The 17151-nt window shown below is 74.8% G+C and overlaps 1 protein-coding gene across 1 annotated transcript; it reads right to left on the bottom strand.

The window, feature by feature from the left end:
* Positions 1–174: 174 nt before the first annotated feature.
* On the bottom strand, positions 175–16905 carry SCRIB (scribble planar cell polarity protein). Its single transcript, XM_036437427.2, is given in 35 exon segments — positions 175–542; positions 611–662; positions 802–876; positions 976–1013; positions 1089–1231; positions 1342–1527; positions 1608–1897; positions 2001–2108; positions 2646–2708; positions 3890–3937; positions 4022–4129; positions 4670–4846; positions 4923–5216; positions 5289–5399; positions 5569–5904; positions 5986–6297; positions 6547–6624; positions 7095–7184; positions 7471–7533; positions 8162–8220; positions 8223–8562; positions 8819–8974; positions 9355–9504; positions 10460–10590; positions 10677–10843; positions 12601–12800; positions 13013–13131; positions 13383–13527; positions 13729–13803; positions 13886–13949; positions 14018–14074; positions 14922–15011; positions 15098–15176; positions 15270–15387; positions 16429–16905. Coding segments are annotated over 35 exon segments (4827 nt in total). The 5' UTR covers positions 16588–16905; the 3' UTR covers positions 175–396.
* Positions 16906–17151: the final 246 nt, after the last annotated feature.

The following is a 17151-nucleotide window of genomic DNA, read 5'->3' as shown; positions in this document are numbered from 1 at the left end:
GCGTAGGAGCACCCCTGCCGGAGGGAGCAGAGCGCCGTCTAGACACCTGGCCAGGGGGGCCCGGCCTGAGGAAACTGGTTTGCAGGACTTGGGGTGCCCCTGCTGGAGGTGGGAGCAGCAGAGTGGGGAGACCTGGGAGCGGGTGTGGTGTGAGTGGTGGAGTCAGGCAGCCAGAGGTAAAACGTAGTCAATTTTATTTCCTTAAACCACAAAATAGAGTCTTTGGTTGTACAAACATCACTAGTTACAGTCTTGCCAAGAGGTCCCAGCTGGGGAGGGAACGGTTAGTCACGGCCAGAACTCCTGAGGGGTCTCTAAAACCTAACGCCAGGTTAAAAGACTCGGGGCGGGCGGTGGTGCTGGCGGCCCCACCCCAAGTCCGGGAGGGGACGGCCCTTAGGAGGGCACAGGGCCCAGGCCCCGGCGCCCCGGCCGCAGGGGGCGGCGGCTGCTACACAGGGCCCCGTCCTCAGGGCCCACGGCGTCCGGCGAAGGCCTGCCCAGGAGCACCAGGGCCACCTCTCCGTCCTCCTCCTGCAGGCCTGCGGGCAGAGGCGGGGTGAGAGGGAGCCGGTGCCCCGCGCTCCCCCACCCTGGCCCGGCCACTCACCGGGGCTGGGGGACGGCTCCAGGCACCGCAGCTCCTCAGCGAAGTCCGGGGACTGCGGGGAGAAAGGCGGGGTCAGGCTCTGCCCCACCTTCCGAACCACCCGAGCGCGCCGGCCCGGGTGGGGGCCCGCACCCCAGGAGCAGGTCTGCCCAGAGAGGGGGCGCTGGAGGGGCCCGGGCCGGGCCCGGTACCTGCAGGTCACAGACAGGCCTGGAGGAGGGCAGGGCGGCGAACACCCTGTAGTCGAACTTCCTCCCAGACAAGGCCTTAGAGGACAGCATGAGGAGAGAGGCAGAGCGAGCTGAGAGAGGGCGGGGGCCGGCCCCTCGCGGCGGGCGGGCGGGGTGGGGCGGGGCGGTCCTCACCAGGCGTCCAGGGGAGCTGCCGGTCAGCGGGCCGAGGTCTGGGGGGACAAGAGACGGGTGTCGGGGGAGGTCGGCGCTGCAGGCCAGGCCTGGATCCCCCCGGGCGCACGGACCTTCCAGGGGGGTGGGCGACGGGGTGGGCGCGGGCGAGGGGGCCTCGGCCAGCCGCTCCAGGGGCCCCCGCTTGCCGCGGCCGTCCTGGGACTTGCTGAGGACCATCTGCGCGCGGAGGGCGTCCTGCTCCAGGGACTTCATCCTGCGGGGGCGGGGGCGGAGGCAGGGCTGGGCGGGCGGGAGGCATGGGCGGCGGCGGGGGCGGCCGCGGGCGGCGGCAGGGGCAGGGGCAGGGGCGGCGGCGGGCCTCACCTGGCCGCCCTCCACAGCGCTCGCTTCTCGGCCTCCAGCGCGCGGCGCTCGGCCGGGGACAGGGCCCGCTCGGGCGCGGGCAGCTCCGGGCTCTGCACGCGCAGCCGCTCCTGATGGCGCCGCTCCGCCTTGGCCGTCCGCACGGGGGCGCTGCCTCCCAGGGGCGCCGGGGACGCGGGGAGCAGCCTGGGGGGGGACAGGAGGGCCAGTGGGCGGCGCCCGGAGGGGGCGGGGCGGGGCCGGAGGCGCTGGTTCCCGGGCCTCACCCTGCAGCGGGGGCGCCGGCCCACGGAGGCTCGTCCTCGGGCTCCTCGCTGTCCGGGGCCTCCCCGTCCGCGAGCCCCGCGTCGGCCGCCTCGCGCAGCATCTGCGCCCGCTTCTGCTGCAGCTTCCGGGCCTCCTCCTCCTGCATCTTGCGCAGGTCGTCGGCGCCCACCAGGGACACGCGCTTGGGGGGGCCCTCGGCCTGCGGCGCGCGCACCTCCAGCTCAAAGTACTTCTGCCGCTCGCGGAAGGACAGCTGCTCCGGGGAGGCGGTGCGGCCCGGCGTGCAGGGCTGCGGGGAGGGGGTCTGAGCCGGCTTCCTCCTCGGCCTGCACCCCTCCTCCCCGGGCGGGCGTATGCGGCCCGGCGGGAGGCCCGCGCCGCACCGCACGTACCGGGGCAGCTGGGTCCGGGGGCGGGTGCGGGGCCGGCACCGCGGCGAAGGTCCGGTAGGCTCGTTTCACATCCGAGGGCAGCTCGTCCGGGGAGGGCGGGGAGGGGGGCTGGGGGAAGGCTCTCCTGAGCTGCGTGGGGACAGCTGTCCCGGCCCCAGCCACCGCCCACCGCCCTCAGCTGTTGACTCAGCTCCGACCTCCACCCCCCGCCCGCGGGTCAGGGCACTCACAGAGCAGGGACTGCCTCTGCCCCCGGGGGCCGGGGAGCCCCTTGGCCAGACCTGAGCCCGTGGCTGGATCACCCCGGGTTTTGTCTGCAAAGGGCAGGGTCCAGAGGGCGGGACCAGGGGTTCAGGCCAGGGGTGGGGATGGAAGGGAAAGACAGAGATGGAGCCACGGTGGCAGCAGGGCGGGTGCCCAGGTCCCCATGCAGCAGAACCAGGGAGTGGGGCAGGGCCAGGTGCAGGAAGGAGGCCGTGACCACCCAGCCCCACGGCCCCAGGGCCCCCGGAGCTCCCTGCTCCATGCCAGCCAGGTCTGGCCAAGGTGCTGTGGGCTGTGCCCTCCCAGAACGACAGGTGCACCATAGGTGCTGCCCCGGCCCCACTTCCTGGAGGACAAGCACCCATCTTGGAGGGCACTCACCTGTTGGTGGCCGGGGGAGTGAGGAGCGTCAGCCATCTTCCCTCCAGCGGCCCCAGGCGGTACCTGGAGGAGCCAGGAGCCGGGTGAAGGTCAGGCAGGGCGGGGGCCCATAAGGGGTTGGGGAGTGGGGTGCTTGCCTGGTGCAGAGGCTGATGCTCAGCTCCCGGACCCAGCCACAGCCCAAGGGAGCTGCCCAGATGGGCCCAGCCAGCACCAAGGCTTTCCCCCAAAGGGCTGTGTCCTGGAGCCCCCTAGGTGTCCCCCCCCTCCACTGCTGGAACAGAGGGCCTGGCCTCGGAGCTGCCCCCGCCCAGGTGTCTGGCAGTGGGCAGCCGGGAGCTTCAGAGAAGTAGGGACACAGACAGACCAAGAGGAAACGAGACCGAGTCCGGCTGGGGCCTGTGTGCTGTCCCACAGCTGCCCTCCGGTCAGAGGACACGTCCCACCGCCCCGGGCCTCCTCTCCAGCTGCTCCCGGCTGAGGCTGGCCCAGGTAAAGCCCCTCCAGCTGCTCCCGGCTGAGGCTGGCCCAGGTGAAGCCCCTCCAGCTGCTCCCGGCTGAGGCTGGCCCAGGTGAAGCCCCTCCAGCTGCTCCCGGCTGAGGCTGGCCCAGGTGAAGCCCCTCGGCCCTCACCTCCCTGCCCTCCGAGGCCCTTGGCCAGCACCGTGGCGCCCGCCCGCCCACCACTCACGTCCGTTGGGGTCGCAGTGGCGCTGGTGGACAAGCCTCTGGGCTATTTATACTCGGGAGGAACAGGCCTGGCTGTCCGTCCTGCCCGCGCCCACGCCTGCCCCAGCCAGCTGTCGGCTGCCCCCCAGCCCGGCCTCCATAGCTCCCGGCAGCTGCTCCAGCCCGTCCTCTGGTGATGGCTCGGTGCAGTTAGGGGGTTGGACCCCTGCCAGCGGGGCGGCCACCAGCAGGTGAGTGCCCGCCAGCCCTGCAGGCCCTGACCCGGTTCCACCTCCACCCGCTCGCTCTGGCGAGGGTCTCCCATGGCTTCAGCCTGGGCCCCGTACAGGAGCCGGTGGCCCCACCCTGCTCGGCCCTTCAGGGCCTCAGGTGACGGCAGGGATGGGTCCAGCAAACAGGTTGCCGGGGACTCGGCCCTGGGAGCCAAGGACCCGGCGCTGAGGAGGGGCGGGCGGTGACGCAGGCGAGGCGGGCAGCCCAGAGAGCCGTGGAGGCGCCTGGGACACGCTGCCCGCGCCCCGTGTCCCGGGGAGCACCCGCCGGCCAGCACTCACCGCGGCCTCCGGTCCCCACGGCGGCGCCGGGCCCGGCAGCTCCTTCTCCTGGGGGCAGAGCAGACGGCGGTCGGTCGGCACCCGCGGCCCCGGGCTGCCGGCCCCGGGCTGCCGGCCGCAGGCGGGGCTCACCTTGCCGGGGCCGTCAGGGCTCAGCTCCCGGTCGACGGAGGACACGCTCTCCAGGCTGTTGCGGCGGCTGATGCCAGCAAAGGGGTTGGCGATGACGCCCGGGGACACCTAGGGGCGGCACACGCGTGTGGACTGGCAGCACTGTTGGCCCCAGGACCCTGCCCCGTCCGTGGTGAGGCGAGCGTGAGCTGTGTGCTGCCTCAGGCCGTGGAAGCCGTCCCGACGGACCTGCAGCGGCTCCAGGAGCGCAGCTGCGAGGCGTCACTGAGCCGTCGAGGCGGGCACAGCGGGCACCGACACGGCGGGTGCCCAGGGCGAGTCTCCCTCCAGGGACGCCGAGCAGAGCCTGGCTGGCCGGGGTGTGGGCCCGGCTGCCCTGGCGCTGCCCTGGGAAAGGCCTCGGCTGCAAGCTCCCGGCTGCGCCCCGGGAGGGCAGTCCCGGTGAGCGGACGGCGCCCCCGAGGAGTGCCGCCGGGAGGAGCAGTTCACCGCCTTCGGGGACTGGCCAGCCCAGGCCACCTGCTCCGCTCGTCCTCCTCGGCCGAAGCCCCGCACGTCAGGAGCAGGCGGCCGAGCCCTGCCCGGTGCCCGCCTGTGCCCGTGGCTCCGCCCGCCCCGCCGGCTCCGCCCGCGGCGCCCGGCACTAACCTCGGCGGGGGCGTCGAAGCCGTCGCACACGAGCACGGTGAGCGTGTCGCCCGCGCTGCGCAGCAGCTGCACGGCCTCGGCGTGCGTGAGGCCCAGCAGGCTCTGCTGGTTCACCTCCAGCAGCCGCAGCCCCACACGCAGGCGGCCGTCCCGCCCGGCGGCTCCCCCGGGGCTCACCTGCCGGGACAGCAGCGGCACCTCAGGACGCCGCCCGCCCGCCCGCCCGCGCCCGCGCCCGCCGGCGGGCCCTCACCTTGGAGATGAAGATGCCCTCGTCGGTGGGGTCGCAGGGGTTCCCCGCGTGGCCCTTGGCGCCCCCCCGGACGCTGATGCCCAGCTTCTCTCCGGGCGCCTTCTGGATGCAGAGCTCGCGCAGGCCGGGGGGCGGCGGGTCCCTCCGCACCAGCAGCACCAGCTCCAGGCACGGCCGCAGCAGCGCGCCCACCGCCTCCTGGTGCGTGGCCTCCCGCACGTCCTGCCCGTTCACGGCGAGGATGCGGTCCCCCACCCGCAGGCCGCTCCTGGCGGCCAGGCCCCGCGGGAGCACCTGCAGGGGGCAGTGCGGGCTCAGCACCCCGGCCGGGTACCCCCCCCCCCGCAGTGCCCGGGGCCCTTCTACCTTCGAGATGAACACGCCAGGCTCCTGGGCGCCGAACGGGTGGCTGGAGTGGTCGGAGCCCCCGACAACGCTGAGCCCCAGCGGGCCCCCCGCCCGCGGCAGACAGATCTCCTGGGGACACCAAGGAGGGAGGGGGTGGGGCCAGCCCGCAGACCAGCCGAGGGGCTCCCCTCCAGCCCAGGGCCGAGGCGCCGGTGTCGGGTGGGGCCCGGGGAGAGGACGCTGTGCTCGGACAGAGCCTGGTGTCCCGGGCTGCGCGCGGGCGGGTTGGGGGTCTCACCTCCACGGGGTAGGGCCCCTCCAGGGCAGCGGAGAGCAGGCTGGGGGCCAGCCGCAGAGGCCCCGGGCCCGCGGGGGTGGCAGGGACCACGGTGGCGGGGTCGGCAGCGGGGGGCACAGGGGAGTGAGGCGGGGGGCTGGGCGGAGGGGGGCCCCCCGCCTCCCGCTCCAGCAGCAGTGCGATGGTGGGGGCGGCGGCGGTCAGCAGGGAGACGGCGTGGTCGTGCCTGGCCTCGGTCACGTCCACCCCGTTGATGGAGAGGACGCGGTCGCCGACCTGCAGGGTGCCCGCCCGGTGGGCAGCGCCGCCCTCGGCGATCCGCGAGATGAAGATGCCCTGCGGGGGGAGGGGCAGCCGTGCCAGGAGCCCGGGCGCGGGAACCCGGCCCCAGGCCCCACGCCGCTGGGCGCCGCTCACCGTGTCGCCGGCCCGGTAGGGCGTGGAGCCTTTCCCGCCGGCGATGCTGAAGCCCAGGCCCCGCTCGCTGCGCGCCAGGCAGGCCACGTGGCGCTGCCGCGGGGGCCCCGGGCTCTCGGGCGGGGGCGGGCGCGGGCCCCGCCGCTCCCGGGGGCTGGAGTCGTCCCCCGGCCGCAGGGGGGTGAGGGTGACGGCGTTCTCGGGCTCCACCATGCGCTCTCGCCACAGCCGCATCTGCACGGTGGCGCCCGCCCCCCGCAGCGCCTCCACGGCCTGGTGGTGCTCGGCGCTGTGCAGGGCCACGCCGTTCACCTGCGACCGGACGCCGCGTCACGCCGGCCACGCCCTCGCCAGGCCCTCCCACAGTCCGGCTCCGGGGGTGCCACCCCGGACGGCACCGGCCCTGCCGACCAACACCCTGACGCCCGCTGGGCTGGTGGCCGGGCCCAGGCAGACCCGGGTGCCGCGGCCCGGGATGGTGCCCCCAGGCCCTGCCTCTCACCCGGCCCCGTGGGTGCCCGGAGCCCACCCGAGGGGCCGCCGTGTGGGGCCGGGACTCACCTCCAGGAGCTTGTCGCCCACTCGGACTCCAGCGCGGGCGGCGGGGCCCTCCTCCGACACCCGGGAGATGAAGATGCCCTGGAGGGGGAGCGAGCACTGAGCCGAGGGCGGCCCCGCCGAGGCCCGCAGCCCGGCCGGCCTGCGAGGAGCAGCAGGCGGGCCGGGGCAGCCCAGAGGTCCGGGACCTTCGGCCCACCTCCAGGAAGCTGTGACCCTGCAGGCCGTGCCGCCCTCCCTCCAACGGGCCCTCCGACCAGGCCCCAGGAGCCGAGGTCAGCCCTGGTCAGCGGCCAGCACCAGGGAGGGGCCGGCCGCCGGAGGACAGGTCTCCTGGGGCCGGGAGCAGGTTCGGGGGCGGTGCTGTGGGAGAGCACGCCGAGCGCGGCCGGCGAGGCTCTGTGACTCTCAGCATCGCCGTTACACACACACACACACACACACACACACAAACACACCCGGTCTCTGAAGCCACTGAAGGAGCCAAGGGGAGGAGGAGGTCCGGGGCAGGGGGTGCTGGGACGGGGCGAGACGGGGGCAGAGGCACTCACCTCGTCGTCCCCCTTGTAGGGGGTGGAGCCCTTGCCGCCTGCAATGCTGATGCCCAAGCCGCCCGTCTGCCGCACGATGGTCAGCGTCAGCTGGAGACGGAACAGGCCAGGCTCAGGGAGGGCGGGGTCAGGCCGAGGCCGGAGAGCCGGGCGTTACTGGGCGGAGCGGCGGCTCGGCCGGGGAGGGGGTGAGGCCCCAGACCCACAGACGGTGGCTGGCAGTACGTGCCCACACCTGCCGAGCCCCCCGCCCCGTCCCCCTGGGCAGGTCAGCGGGCCCCTCAGGGCGGGGCAGGCCCCTCAGGGCTGCCAGGAGAGGGAGGCGCGTGACCCGCAGCCCGAGGCAGCGCACAGCGGCCGAGCAGCCAGTACCGACCTCTTCCTCCTCAATGCGCGCGGGCTCTATCAGCAGGTTATGGGCCTGGTCAAACGACACCCCCTGCAGGACAGGACCAGCGAGGCATGCGTGAGCGCCTGCCGCCACCACCGCCACCGGCCCGGCCCCACGAGCAGCAGAGGAAAGCCCACAAGCTCCGACGCAGCCTGGCAACGAAGCCCCTCAGCTCCCACCACGGCACGCACCGCCTCGGCACGCACCGCCTCGGCACGCACCGCCACGGCACGCACCGCCTCGGCACGCACCGCCTCGGCACGCACCGCCACGGCACGCACCGCCACGGCACGCACCGCCACGGCACGCACCGCCTCGGCACGCACCGCCACGGCACGCACCGCCTCGGCACGCACCGCCACGCATGCTGAGCTCAGGGCAAGAAGGCTGAGGTGTCAGATGCACCCAGAGAGCAGGCGGCAGGACCATGAGCCAGGAGAGCCACGGGGGCCGGGAAGGGCTGGGAAGGCAGAGCAGCCAGGGAGCCGGAGGGGCCGCCAGCGCCGGAGGGGCCTCTGGGCCCAGCTGGAGGGGCTGGTGTCACAGCCCTGGGAGGGGTCCCTCCGCGGGGCCCGGAGCTGCCAGCGCCTGCTCAGACGGCACCGCAGGCCCGGGTACTCGGCAACCAACGCGCACGGCACCGAGCAGCAGCCGGTCGGTGTGAACGGAGACCCACCTTGACGGAGGGCACCGAGGCCACCGCCGCCGCCTCCTCCTCCTCCTCCTCCTCCTCTCCTCCTCCTCCTCCTCCGCCGCCGCCGCCGCCGCCTCCGCGGGGTCCTCGGGCCCCTCCTCCTCCTGGGCCCGCGGAGCCCAGGGCGCGTGCGGGCCGTTGTGCCAGCCGCCCAGCCCCGCGGGGCCCTCGCCGTCCGGCCGCACGCCCTGCAGCAGCGCCACGACCGCCTCGGGCTGCGGCAGCCGCGACACCTTGAGCTGCTTCTTGTAGTGCGGCGTGTCCTTGCGGGTGAGCCGCTGCCGCCCGGGCAGGGCCCAGGGCGCCTCCAGGGACCCCTCCTCGCTCTCGCCGCCTTCCCCGGCGGGCAGCAGCTGCGTCTCCTCGGCGAACCGCACCGTGGGCTGCGAGGGGCACGTGTGAGGGCGCCGCCCCCCGGGCTCCCCCTCCTGTGAGCACTCGGGCGGTGGAGGCGGGAGCACGGTCAGGACCAGGGAGAGGTCGGGGGACAGTCTGCGGGGATCTGCCTGGTGACCGTGGAGGGCAGCACCAGGCAGCTGGGGGAGGCCCTCCCAGGCCCGCCCCCACCCTGACGGTCATGCAGGCACCTGCATGGGGGGAGCGGGCCCCCCAGGCAAGTGGCCTCCCGGGCGGCCTCACCTCCTCGTAGGCGTCCTCCTCGGCCTCCTCCGGGGTGGCCGGCGGGCGTGGACCCTCTGGCTCGGCCGGCAGGCCCTCGGGCTCACCCTGGGAGGCGGGGCTGGTGGGCAGAGGCGCATCCTCACTCAGGCCGGACCCGGTGCTCAGCCTCTTCTCCTGCCGAGATCGGCGGGTCAGGCCTTGCCTGCCCAGCTCCTGCCCCAGCTCCAGCCCAGCCCCTCAGAGCCTAGGAGGGCCGCAGTGCTGAGTGCAGGGCGGGAGCTGAGCACGCGACCACCTTGGGGCGCCCTCCCGGTGGCCCAGAGCACCCCAGCAGTCGTGGGGCCCCGGCTCCTTCACAGCTGATGACGCCTGTGCCCGCTGGCGGGCACTCAGGGGCGTGCCACTTAGAGCCAGACCCCTCCGCTCCTGCCCCACACGCCTCCACCCTGTCCCCCACCCCCAGCACCCTGCCCCTGCCCCCTCACAGCTCTGCCCTCCCTGGGCCCTCGGAGCCCACCCCCAGGACAGGCCCTCCCACTCGTGCCCCATGGCACCTCCTCCGATGGCGAGGGTGAGGGCGAGGGCGAGGGCGAGGGCGAGGGCGGCCGGGGGCCAGGCCTGCAGGCTTCGCCTCGCCGCTCCTCCACACCCCTCTTCATCACCTTGAGCTCGCTGGGGTGAGGCGTGGCCCGGCGCTGCAGTCCCTGCGGGCACCCACAGGCGAGGGGTGAGGGGTGCGGGGTGAGGGGTGAGAGGTGAGGGGTGAGGGGCGAGGGATGAGAGGTGCGGGGTGAGGGGTGAGAGGTGAGGGGTGAGGAGTGAGGGGTGAGAGGTGAGGGGTGTGGGGTGAGGGGTGTGGGGTGAGGGGTGCGGGGTGAGGGGTGTGGGGTGAGGGGTGAGAAGTGAGGGGTGAGGGGTGAGGGGTGAGAGGTGCGGGGCGAGGGGTGCGGGGTGAGAGGTGAGGGGCGAGGGGTGCGGGGTGAGGGGTGCGGGGTGAGGGGTGAGGAGTGAGGGGTGAGAGGTGCGGGGCGCGGGCCGAGGGGTGCGGGGTGAGGGGGGTGAGGGGTGAGGGGTGCGGGGTGAGAGGTGAGGGGTGAGGGGTGAGGGGTGCGGGGTGAGGGGTGTGGGGTGAGGGGTGCGGGGTGAGAGGTGCGGGGCGAGGGGTGAGGGGTGAGGGGTGAGAGGTGAGGGGTGCGGGGTGAGGGGTGAGGGGTGAGGGGCGCGGGGCGAGGGGTGAGAGGTGAGAGGTGAGAGGTGCGGGGTGAGGGGTGAGGGGTGCGGGGTGAGGGGTGCGGGGTGAGGGGTGCGGGGTGAGGGGTGAGGGGCGCGGGGCGAGGGGTGAGAGGTGAGAGGTGAGAGGTGAGAGGCGAGGGGTGAGGGGTGAGGGGTGAGAGGTGCGGGGTGAGGGGTGCGGGGTGAGGGGCGCGGGGTGAGGGGTGAGGGGCGCGGGGCGAGGGGTGAGGGGTGAGAGGTGCGGGGTGCGGGGTGAGGGGTGCGGGGTGAGAGGTGAGGGGCGAGGGGTGCGGGGTGAGGGGTGCGGGGTGAGGGGTGCGGGGTGAGAGGTGAGAGGTGAGGGGTGAGGGGTGAGGGGTGAGGGGTGAGGGGTGAGGGGCGAGCGCAGGGCTGGTGGGGGCAGCCCGGGGCCAGCCCCGTACGAACCCGCCTCTCGGCGGCGGCCTCCTCGGCGTCCTCGTCGCTCACGGGGGCCCCCAGGAACTTGATGACGCTGACGCGGCTGAGGGGGGCGTCGCTCCAGCTCCCGGAGGGGCTGCTCCGCGGCTCGGGGTCCTCTGGGGGCGGGGCGGGGCGGGCGGGGCGGGCGTCAGGCTCGCTCACGGCCAGCCCCCGCCCGGCCTCCCGCCGGGGGCAGACCTACCGAGGCCGGGCGGGGGCTGCTGGGGCAGCAGGTAGCAGGTGAGCACCTTCTCGCCCGTCTGGGCGTCGTCCTCCGTCTGGAACCGGAGCATGGGCTGCGCCTGGTTCTCTGCCAGCCACAGGGCCTTGAGGTTGAGGTGGGTGAGCGCGAACGGCAGACTCTGCAGCCTGGGGGCCGCGGCACGGTCAGCGGGGTGTGGTCAGCCGGGGGGCACGGTCAGCGGGGTGTGGTCAGCCAGGGGGCATGGCCAGCGGGGTGTGGTCAGCCAGGGGGCACGGTCAGCGGGGTGTGGTCAGCCGGGGGGCACGGTCAGCGGGTGTGTGGTCAGCCAGGGGGCACGGTCAGCGGGGTGTGGTCAGCCGGGGGGCCACGGTCAGCGGGGGTGTGTGGTCAGCCGGGGGGCACGGTCAGCGGGGTGTGGTCAGCCGGGGGGCACGGCCAGCGGGGTTTGGTCAGCCGGGGGGCACGGTCAGCGGGGTGTGGTCAGCCAGGGGGGCACGGTCAGCGGGGTGGTGTGGTCCGCCAGGGGGCATGGCCAGCGAGTTGTGGTCAGCAGGGGGGCTGGTCAGGCAAGGAGGGCAACGGCCAGCAGGGTGTGGTCAGCCAGGGGGCATGGCCAGCGGGGGGGGTGTGGGCCAGCAGGATGTGTGGTTGGCCAGGGGGGCACGGTCAGCGGGGGTGTGGTCAGCCAGGGGGGCACGGTCAGCGGGGTGTGGTCAGCCGGGGGCACGGTCAGCGGGGTTGGTGTAGGTCAGCCGGGGGCACGGCCAGAGGGTGTGGTGTGGTCAGCCAGGGGGGCACGGTCAGCGGGGTGTTGGTCAGCCAGGGGGCACGGTCAGCGGGGTTGTGGTCAGCCGGGGGGCACGGCCAGCGGGGTTTGTGGTCAGCCGGGGGGCACGGCCAGCGGGGTGTGGTCAGCCAGGGGGCACGGTCAGCGGGGTGTGGTCAGCCAGGGGGCACGGCCAGCGGTGGGTGTGGTCAGCCAGGGGCACGGTCAGCGGGGTGTGGTTCAGCCAGGGGGCACGGTCAGCGGGGTGTGGTCAGCCAGGGGGCACGGCCAGCGGGGTGTGGTCAGCCAGGGGGCACGGTCAGCGGGGTGTGGTCAGCCAGGGGGCACGGTCAGCGGGGTGTGGTCAGCCGGGGGGCACGGCCAGCGGGGTGTGGTCAGCCGGGGGGCACGGTCAGCGGGTGGTGTGGTCAGCCGGGGGCACGGTCAGCGGGGTGTGGTCAGCCGGGGGCACGGCCAGCGGGGTGTGGTCAGCCGGGGGGGCACGGCCAGCGGGGTGTGGTCAGCCGGGGGGCACGGCCAGCGGGGTGTGGTCAGCCAGGGGGCACGGTCAGCGGGGTGTGATCAGCCAGGGGGCATGGCCAGCGGGGTGTGATCAGCCAGGGGGCATGGCCAGCGGAGTGTGGTCAGCCAGGGGCATGGCCAGCGGGGTGTGATCAGCCAGGGGGGCATGGCCAGCGGAGTGTGGTCAGCCAGGGGGGCATGGTCAGCCAGGAGGGCACGGCCAGCAGGGTGTGGTCAGCCAGGGGGCATGGCCAGCGGGGTGTGGGCCAGCAGGAGTGTGGTTGGCCAGGGGGGCACAGTCAGCGGGGTGTGGTCAGCCAGGGGGGCACGGTCAGCGGGGTGTGGTCAGTGGGGGGGGAGAGGGAGGCACAATCAGCGGGGGTGTGGTCAGCCGGGGGGGCACGGCCAGCGGGGTGTGGTCGGCTGGGGGGGGGCACAGTCAGTGGGGGGGTGGTCAGCGGGGGTGTGGTCAGCCGGGAGGGCATGGTCAGCGGGGGTGTGGTCAGCCAGGGGAGGGGGAGTCAGTCCGGGCAGGGGGATGGTGGTCAGCCCTGGGGGTTGAGGTCGCAGTCAGCCCCGGGGGGGATTGGGGTTGCGGTCAGCGGGGGCGCGCGGTCAGCCAGGGGCTCTCACCGGTTCCCGGCCACGTCCAGCACGTGCAGCTCGGCCGTGTGGGCGAGCTCGGGCGGCAGGACGGCCAGGCGGTTGTCCCTCAGGGACAGGACGCTGAGAGCCGTGCAGCCTCCAATCTCGGGTGGCAGCGCCTCCAGGCGGTTGCGGTCCACGTTGAGGTTGGTCAGCTTGGTCAGCTTGCCCAGGGAGTGGGGCAGCGCCTGGCCCGGTGGGGAGAGGGGTCAGAGGTCGGCAGAGGCTGGGTAAGGAGGAGACGCAGCCCCTGGGCCATTGCTCACCGTCCGGCCTCTCCTCCTCCCACCGCCGCCCCCCCAGGCGGACACCGGCCTGGCACAGGGGCACCCGCTCGTCTGCCCGCGCGCCCTGCCTCCTCTGGAACGGGCGGGGCGGGGCAGCGCGGCCAGCCGCCTACCGTCAGCAGGTTCTCCGTGAGGACCAGCTCGGACAGGTTCTCACAGCCCCCGATGGCCTCCGTCACCTCGCTGAGGCGGTTCTGGTCCACCTTCAGGATGGACAGCTGCTTCAGCTGGCCTGGGGTCGGGCGGCGTGGCGAGAGGGCCAAGTGGCGGGGGGTAGGCGCCCACTCAGGGAGACCGCCTGCCCCCCCCACCCCCCCATGTCCTCCACGCCTCAGCCCTGGAGACAGCCTTCCGCTCTGCGGGGAGGCCGCCTGCTCGGCGTCACCCCCACTCGGCACCAAGCGCCTTAGGGGCCCCTCACAGCCACCCCACCCGACCGCAGCCCGGCCCCCTCAGGGCCGCCCGGTGCCCGGCGGGACTGACCGATGCCGTCCGGCAGCCGCTGCAGCAGGTTCTGGGACAGCAGCAGGTCCGTGAGCAGCGCCAGCCCGCCCAGCTCTGTGGGCAGTGCCTCCAGCCGGTTCTCGGACACGTCCAGGCACACCAGGCGCCGCAGGTTCCCGAGCTCCTGTGGGCGGGGCGGGTCAGGGGCGGCTGGGCCTGGGGGCGGGCAGTCAGGGGCGGCTGGGCCTGGGGGCGGCGGGTCAGGGGCGGCTGGGCCTGGGGGCGGCAGGTCAGGGGCGGCTGGGCCTGAGGGCGGGCAGGCAGGGGCGGCTGGGCCTGAGGGTGGAGGGTCAGGGGCGGCTGGGCCAGGGGCGCCCCCACTCACCGGAGGCAGTGCTGACAGCTGGTTGCGGTCCAGCCACAGCTCCCGCAGGTTGGGCAGGGCGCCCAGGGTGTCGGGCTGCGGGAGAGGGCAGGGTGAGCGGGGCTCCCCACAGGCCGGCCGCTGCCCTGCGCCCCCCTCCCGCGCCCGCCCTCCGCACCAGCACTTCCAGGTCATTGCCGCCCAGATCCAGCTGCTCCAGCTTCACCAGGAAGGACAGGGACCTGTGGGAACGGGCGGCTCTCGTGTCAGGCGCCCGGCAAGCTGCCCCCTCGGGGAGCCTGGCACTCACGCGGGCAGGGACTTGAGCAGGTTCTCCCGGAGCTCCAGGGTGACCAGGTTGGCGAGGCTGGAAGAGAGGCGGGTGGGCATGAGGGCGGCGGGCGGGCGGGCAGCAGGGGGGTGGTGGGCGTGAGGGCGGCGGGCGGGCGGGCAGGCAGCAGGGGGTTGGTGGGCGTGAGGGCGGCGGGCGGGCATGAGGGCGGCGGGTGGGCGGGCGGGCAGCAGGAGGGTGGTGGGCGTGAGGGCGGCGGGCGGGCGTGAGGGCGGCGGGTGGGCGGGAGGAGGGCGGCGGGCGGGCGGGCAGCAGGAGGGTGGTGGGCGTGAGGGCGGCGGGTGGGCGTGAGGGCGGCGGGCGGGCGGGAGGAGGGCGGCGGGCGGGTGGGCAGCAGGGGGGTGGTGGGCGTGAGGGCGGCGGGCGGGCGGGCAGGCAGCAGGGGGGTGGTGGGCGTGAGGGCGGCGGGCGGGCGGGGGGAGGGCGGCGGGCGGGCGGGCAGCAGGGGGGTGGTGGGCGTGAGGGCGGCGGGCGGGCGGGCGGGGGGAGGGCGGCGGGCGGGCGGCAGCAGGAGGGTGGTGGGCGTGAGGGCGGCGGGCGGGCGGGCGGGCGGGCAGCAGGAGGGTGGTGGGCGTGAGGGCGGCGGGTGGGCATGAGGGCGGCGGGCGGGCGGGCAGCAGGAGGGTGGTGGGCGTGAGGGCGGCGGGCGGGCGGGAGGAGGGCGGCGGGCGGGCGGGCAGCAGGGGGGTGGTGGGCATGAGGGTGGCGGGCGGGCGGGAGGGCGGTGGGCGGGCGGGCAGCAGGGGGGTGGTGGGCGTGAGGGCGGCGGGCGGGCGGGAGGAGGGCGGCGGGCGGGCGGGCAGCAGGAGGGTGGTGGGCGTGAGGGCGGCGGGCGGAGCCAGGGCCCGCAAGGGGCACTCACTTGCCCACGTCCCCAGGCAGTGCCTGCAGGGACACGTCGTTGAGGGCCAGGTGGGCCAGGCTGCGCAGCTGGGTGAAGCCCTCGGGGAGCCTGTGCCAGAGGAGAGGGGCTTCAGAGGAGCAGGCTGGGCGGAGCAGGCCGGGTGGGGGCCCCCCGCCCCTGGCATGGCCCCGCACCTGGACAAGGGGTTCCCGCTGAAGTCCGCGATCTCCAGAGCCTTGCAGAACTTGATGCTCTCGGGGATCTCGGGGATGTCTGTGACGGGAGCGGGGTCACCACAGACACCCCCAGCCTCGGGGCGCCAAGACCTCCCTGCCCCCCAGGCTCCCCCACACGCCCGGGCCCCACCGTTCCGGGACACGTCCAGCTCCACCAGCTGCATGAAGTTGGCCACCTCGGGGGGCAGGCGCTGGATCTCGTTGTCACTCAGGCCCAGCTTGCGCAGGTTCAGCAGGCGGAAGAAGGGCTGGGGGCGGGGGCAGGTCAGGGGAGCAGAGGCCCCTCTAGAGCAGATGCAGGCTCCCCAGTCACAGGCTCCCGGCCTCTGCCTGCTCCGGCCCCACAGGAGCCCAGGGTCCTGCCCCTGCCCGTCTGCAGCAGGAAAGTGAGGCAGGGACATGCACACGTACACACACACACACACACACATGTACACACATGCACACACATATGCACACACGTGTACACACACACGCGCGCTGGGGCTCTTCCTGTCACCTCAGACGGGCTCTGCTGCTGTCACCACACCTCATACTTTTCATCTCGTCTGGCCTCACCACTCCTACCCTGTGTTCCTCTGGCTCCACCTGCCACCTGAGGGACCTCCTGAGTGGCCCCTTGCCCTCTCCCAGGGCTTCCCCCACTGCACTGCAGCCTCCCCAGGCCCAGGCCGGCCAGCGGCCCCCAGGAGGAGTGGAGGCAGCAGGGCCGCACGCCCGCGGAGCTGTGTGCAGGGGCAGCAGGGAGCCGCGCAGCTGGACAAGACCTGCGAGCAGCCCTGGCGGCCACGGCCAGACCGGAGCCACATCCTCTGGCGCAGCCCCGGGCCACTCGACTCCAAAAGGAAAGCCCTGACCGCTTCCTTCAGCCCCGCTGCCGAGGAGCCTGTGAGAGGAGCGCCAGCCGACCTGGGGGACAGCAGCAGCGGGCGGCGGACAGAGGGCGGGCGCCAGGGACAAGCCCCTCTGGCGGCTGCGGGCCCTCCCAGGCCGGGGAGGAGGAAGGCAGTCCCGGGCCGGCCCCACCTCCCGCGCCGCCGGCAGGTGAGCGCCTGCAGGGCCGGGCTCACTTTCACCTTCGCCCGCATCTGCCCCGCTTTCCCTGCGGCCTCGGCGCGGTGACCATCCCGCCCCCAGGCAGGCACCTGACGACGGACCGCCGCCACCTGGTGCCGGCGCCGCGGGGCGCGGAGGGCGAGGCGGCGGGTGGGGCTCCGGCCGGCGAGAACCGGCAGGGCCGGCTGCGGGGCCCCGCCCGGCCGGCCGGCGGCCTGCGAGCCGCGGCTCACCTTGGGCAGCTCGCGCAGCTGGTTGGCGTCGAGCAGCAGCTCCTCGAGGCTGCGGCTGTAGCGGTAGATCTCCTCGGGCACGGCCTGCAGCGAGCAGTGCCGCTTGTCCACCGACTCCACGTGCCGGTTGCAGCGCCAGAGCGGGATGCACTTGAGCATGGTGCGGGCGGCGCGGGCGGCGCGGGCGCGGGCAGCGGCGGGGGGCGGGGCGGGCCCGCATGAGCGCCCGGCGGCGCGGACGGCGGGAGGGGCGGGGGCGGCGGGCTGGACGGCGCTGGGCCCGGCCCGCGCCCGGAACGCTCGCAACGCTCGGTCCCCCGGGGGCGCGGCTCGGCTGGCGCTCACTCTCTCAGAAGACGGCCAAGGTGGCGGCGGCCCCGCATCCCGCCCGGCCCCCACCCGCTCGCCCGCCGCTGTGCCGCAGCCGGAACCGCCGCCGCTACTCGCCGGACTGCCCCGCCGACAACCGCCGGCCGCCGCGCAGCCCGCCGGGAAGCCGAGGCCCGCCCATCGCCGCCGGGACTGCAAACCCCACAAGGCCGTGCGGCGCCGACGCTTCCGAGGACCCGTAGCGAGTTTGCGCGCAGCCTGCTGGGAAGCCCCGCTCCAGACCTGAGTGCGAGGCACGATGGGAACTGAAGTCCGCGGTGGCTAGAGGTGTGCGGGCCCTGGACTTCCTCCCACCTTGCCTAGACCTTCCCGCGTTTATTCCCTCCGTGGAGT

This window comes from Pipistrellus kuhlii, unplaced genomic scaffold (genome assembly GCF_014108245.1).
Source record: "Pipistrellus kuhlii isolate mPipKuh1 unplaced genomic scaffold, mPipKuh1.p scaffold_m20_p_14, whole genome shotgun sequence".
In the NCBI taxonomy this organism is placed as follows: domain Eukaryota; kingdom Metazoa; phylum Chordata; class Mammalia; order Chiroptera; family Vespertilionidae; genus Pipistrellus; species Pipistrellus kuhlii.
This window is presented reverse-complemented; position numbering and strand designations above follow the sequence as displayed.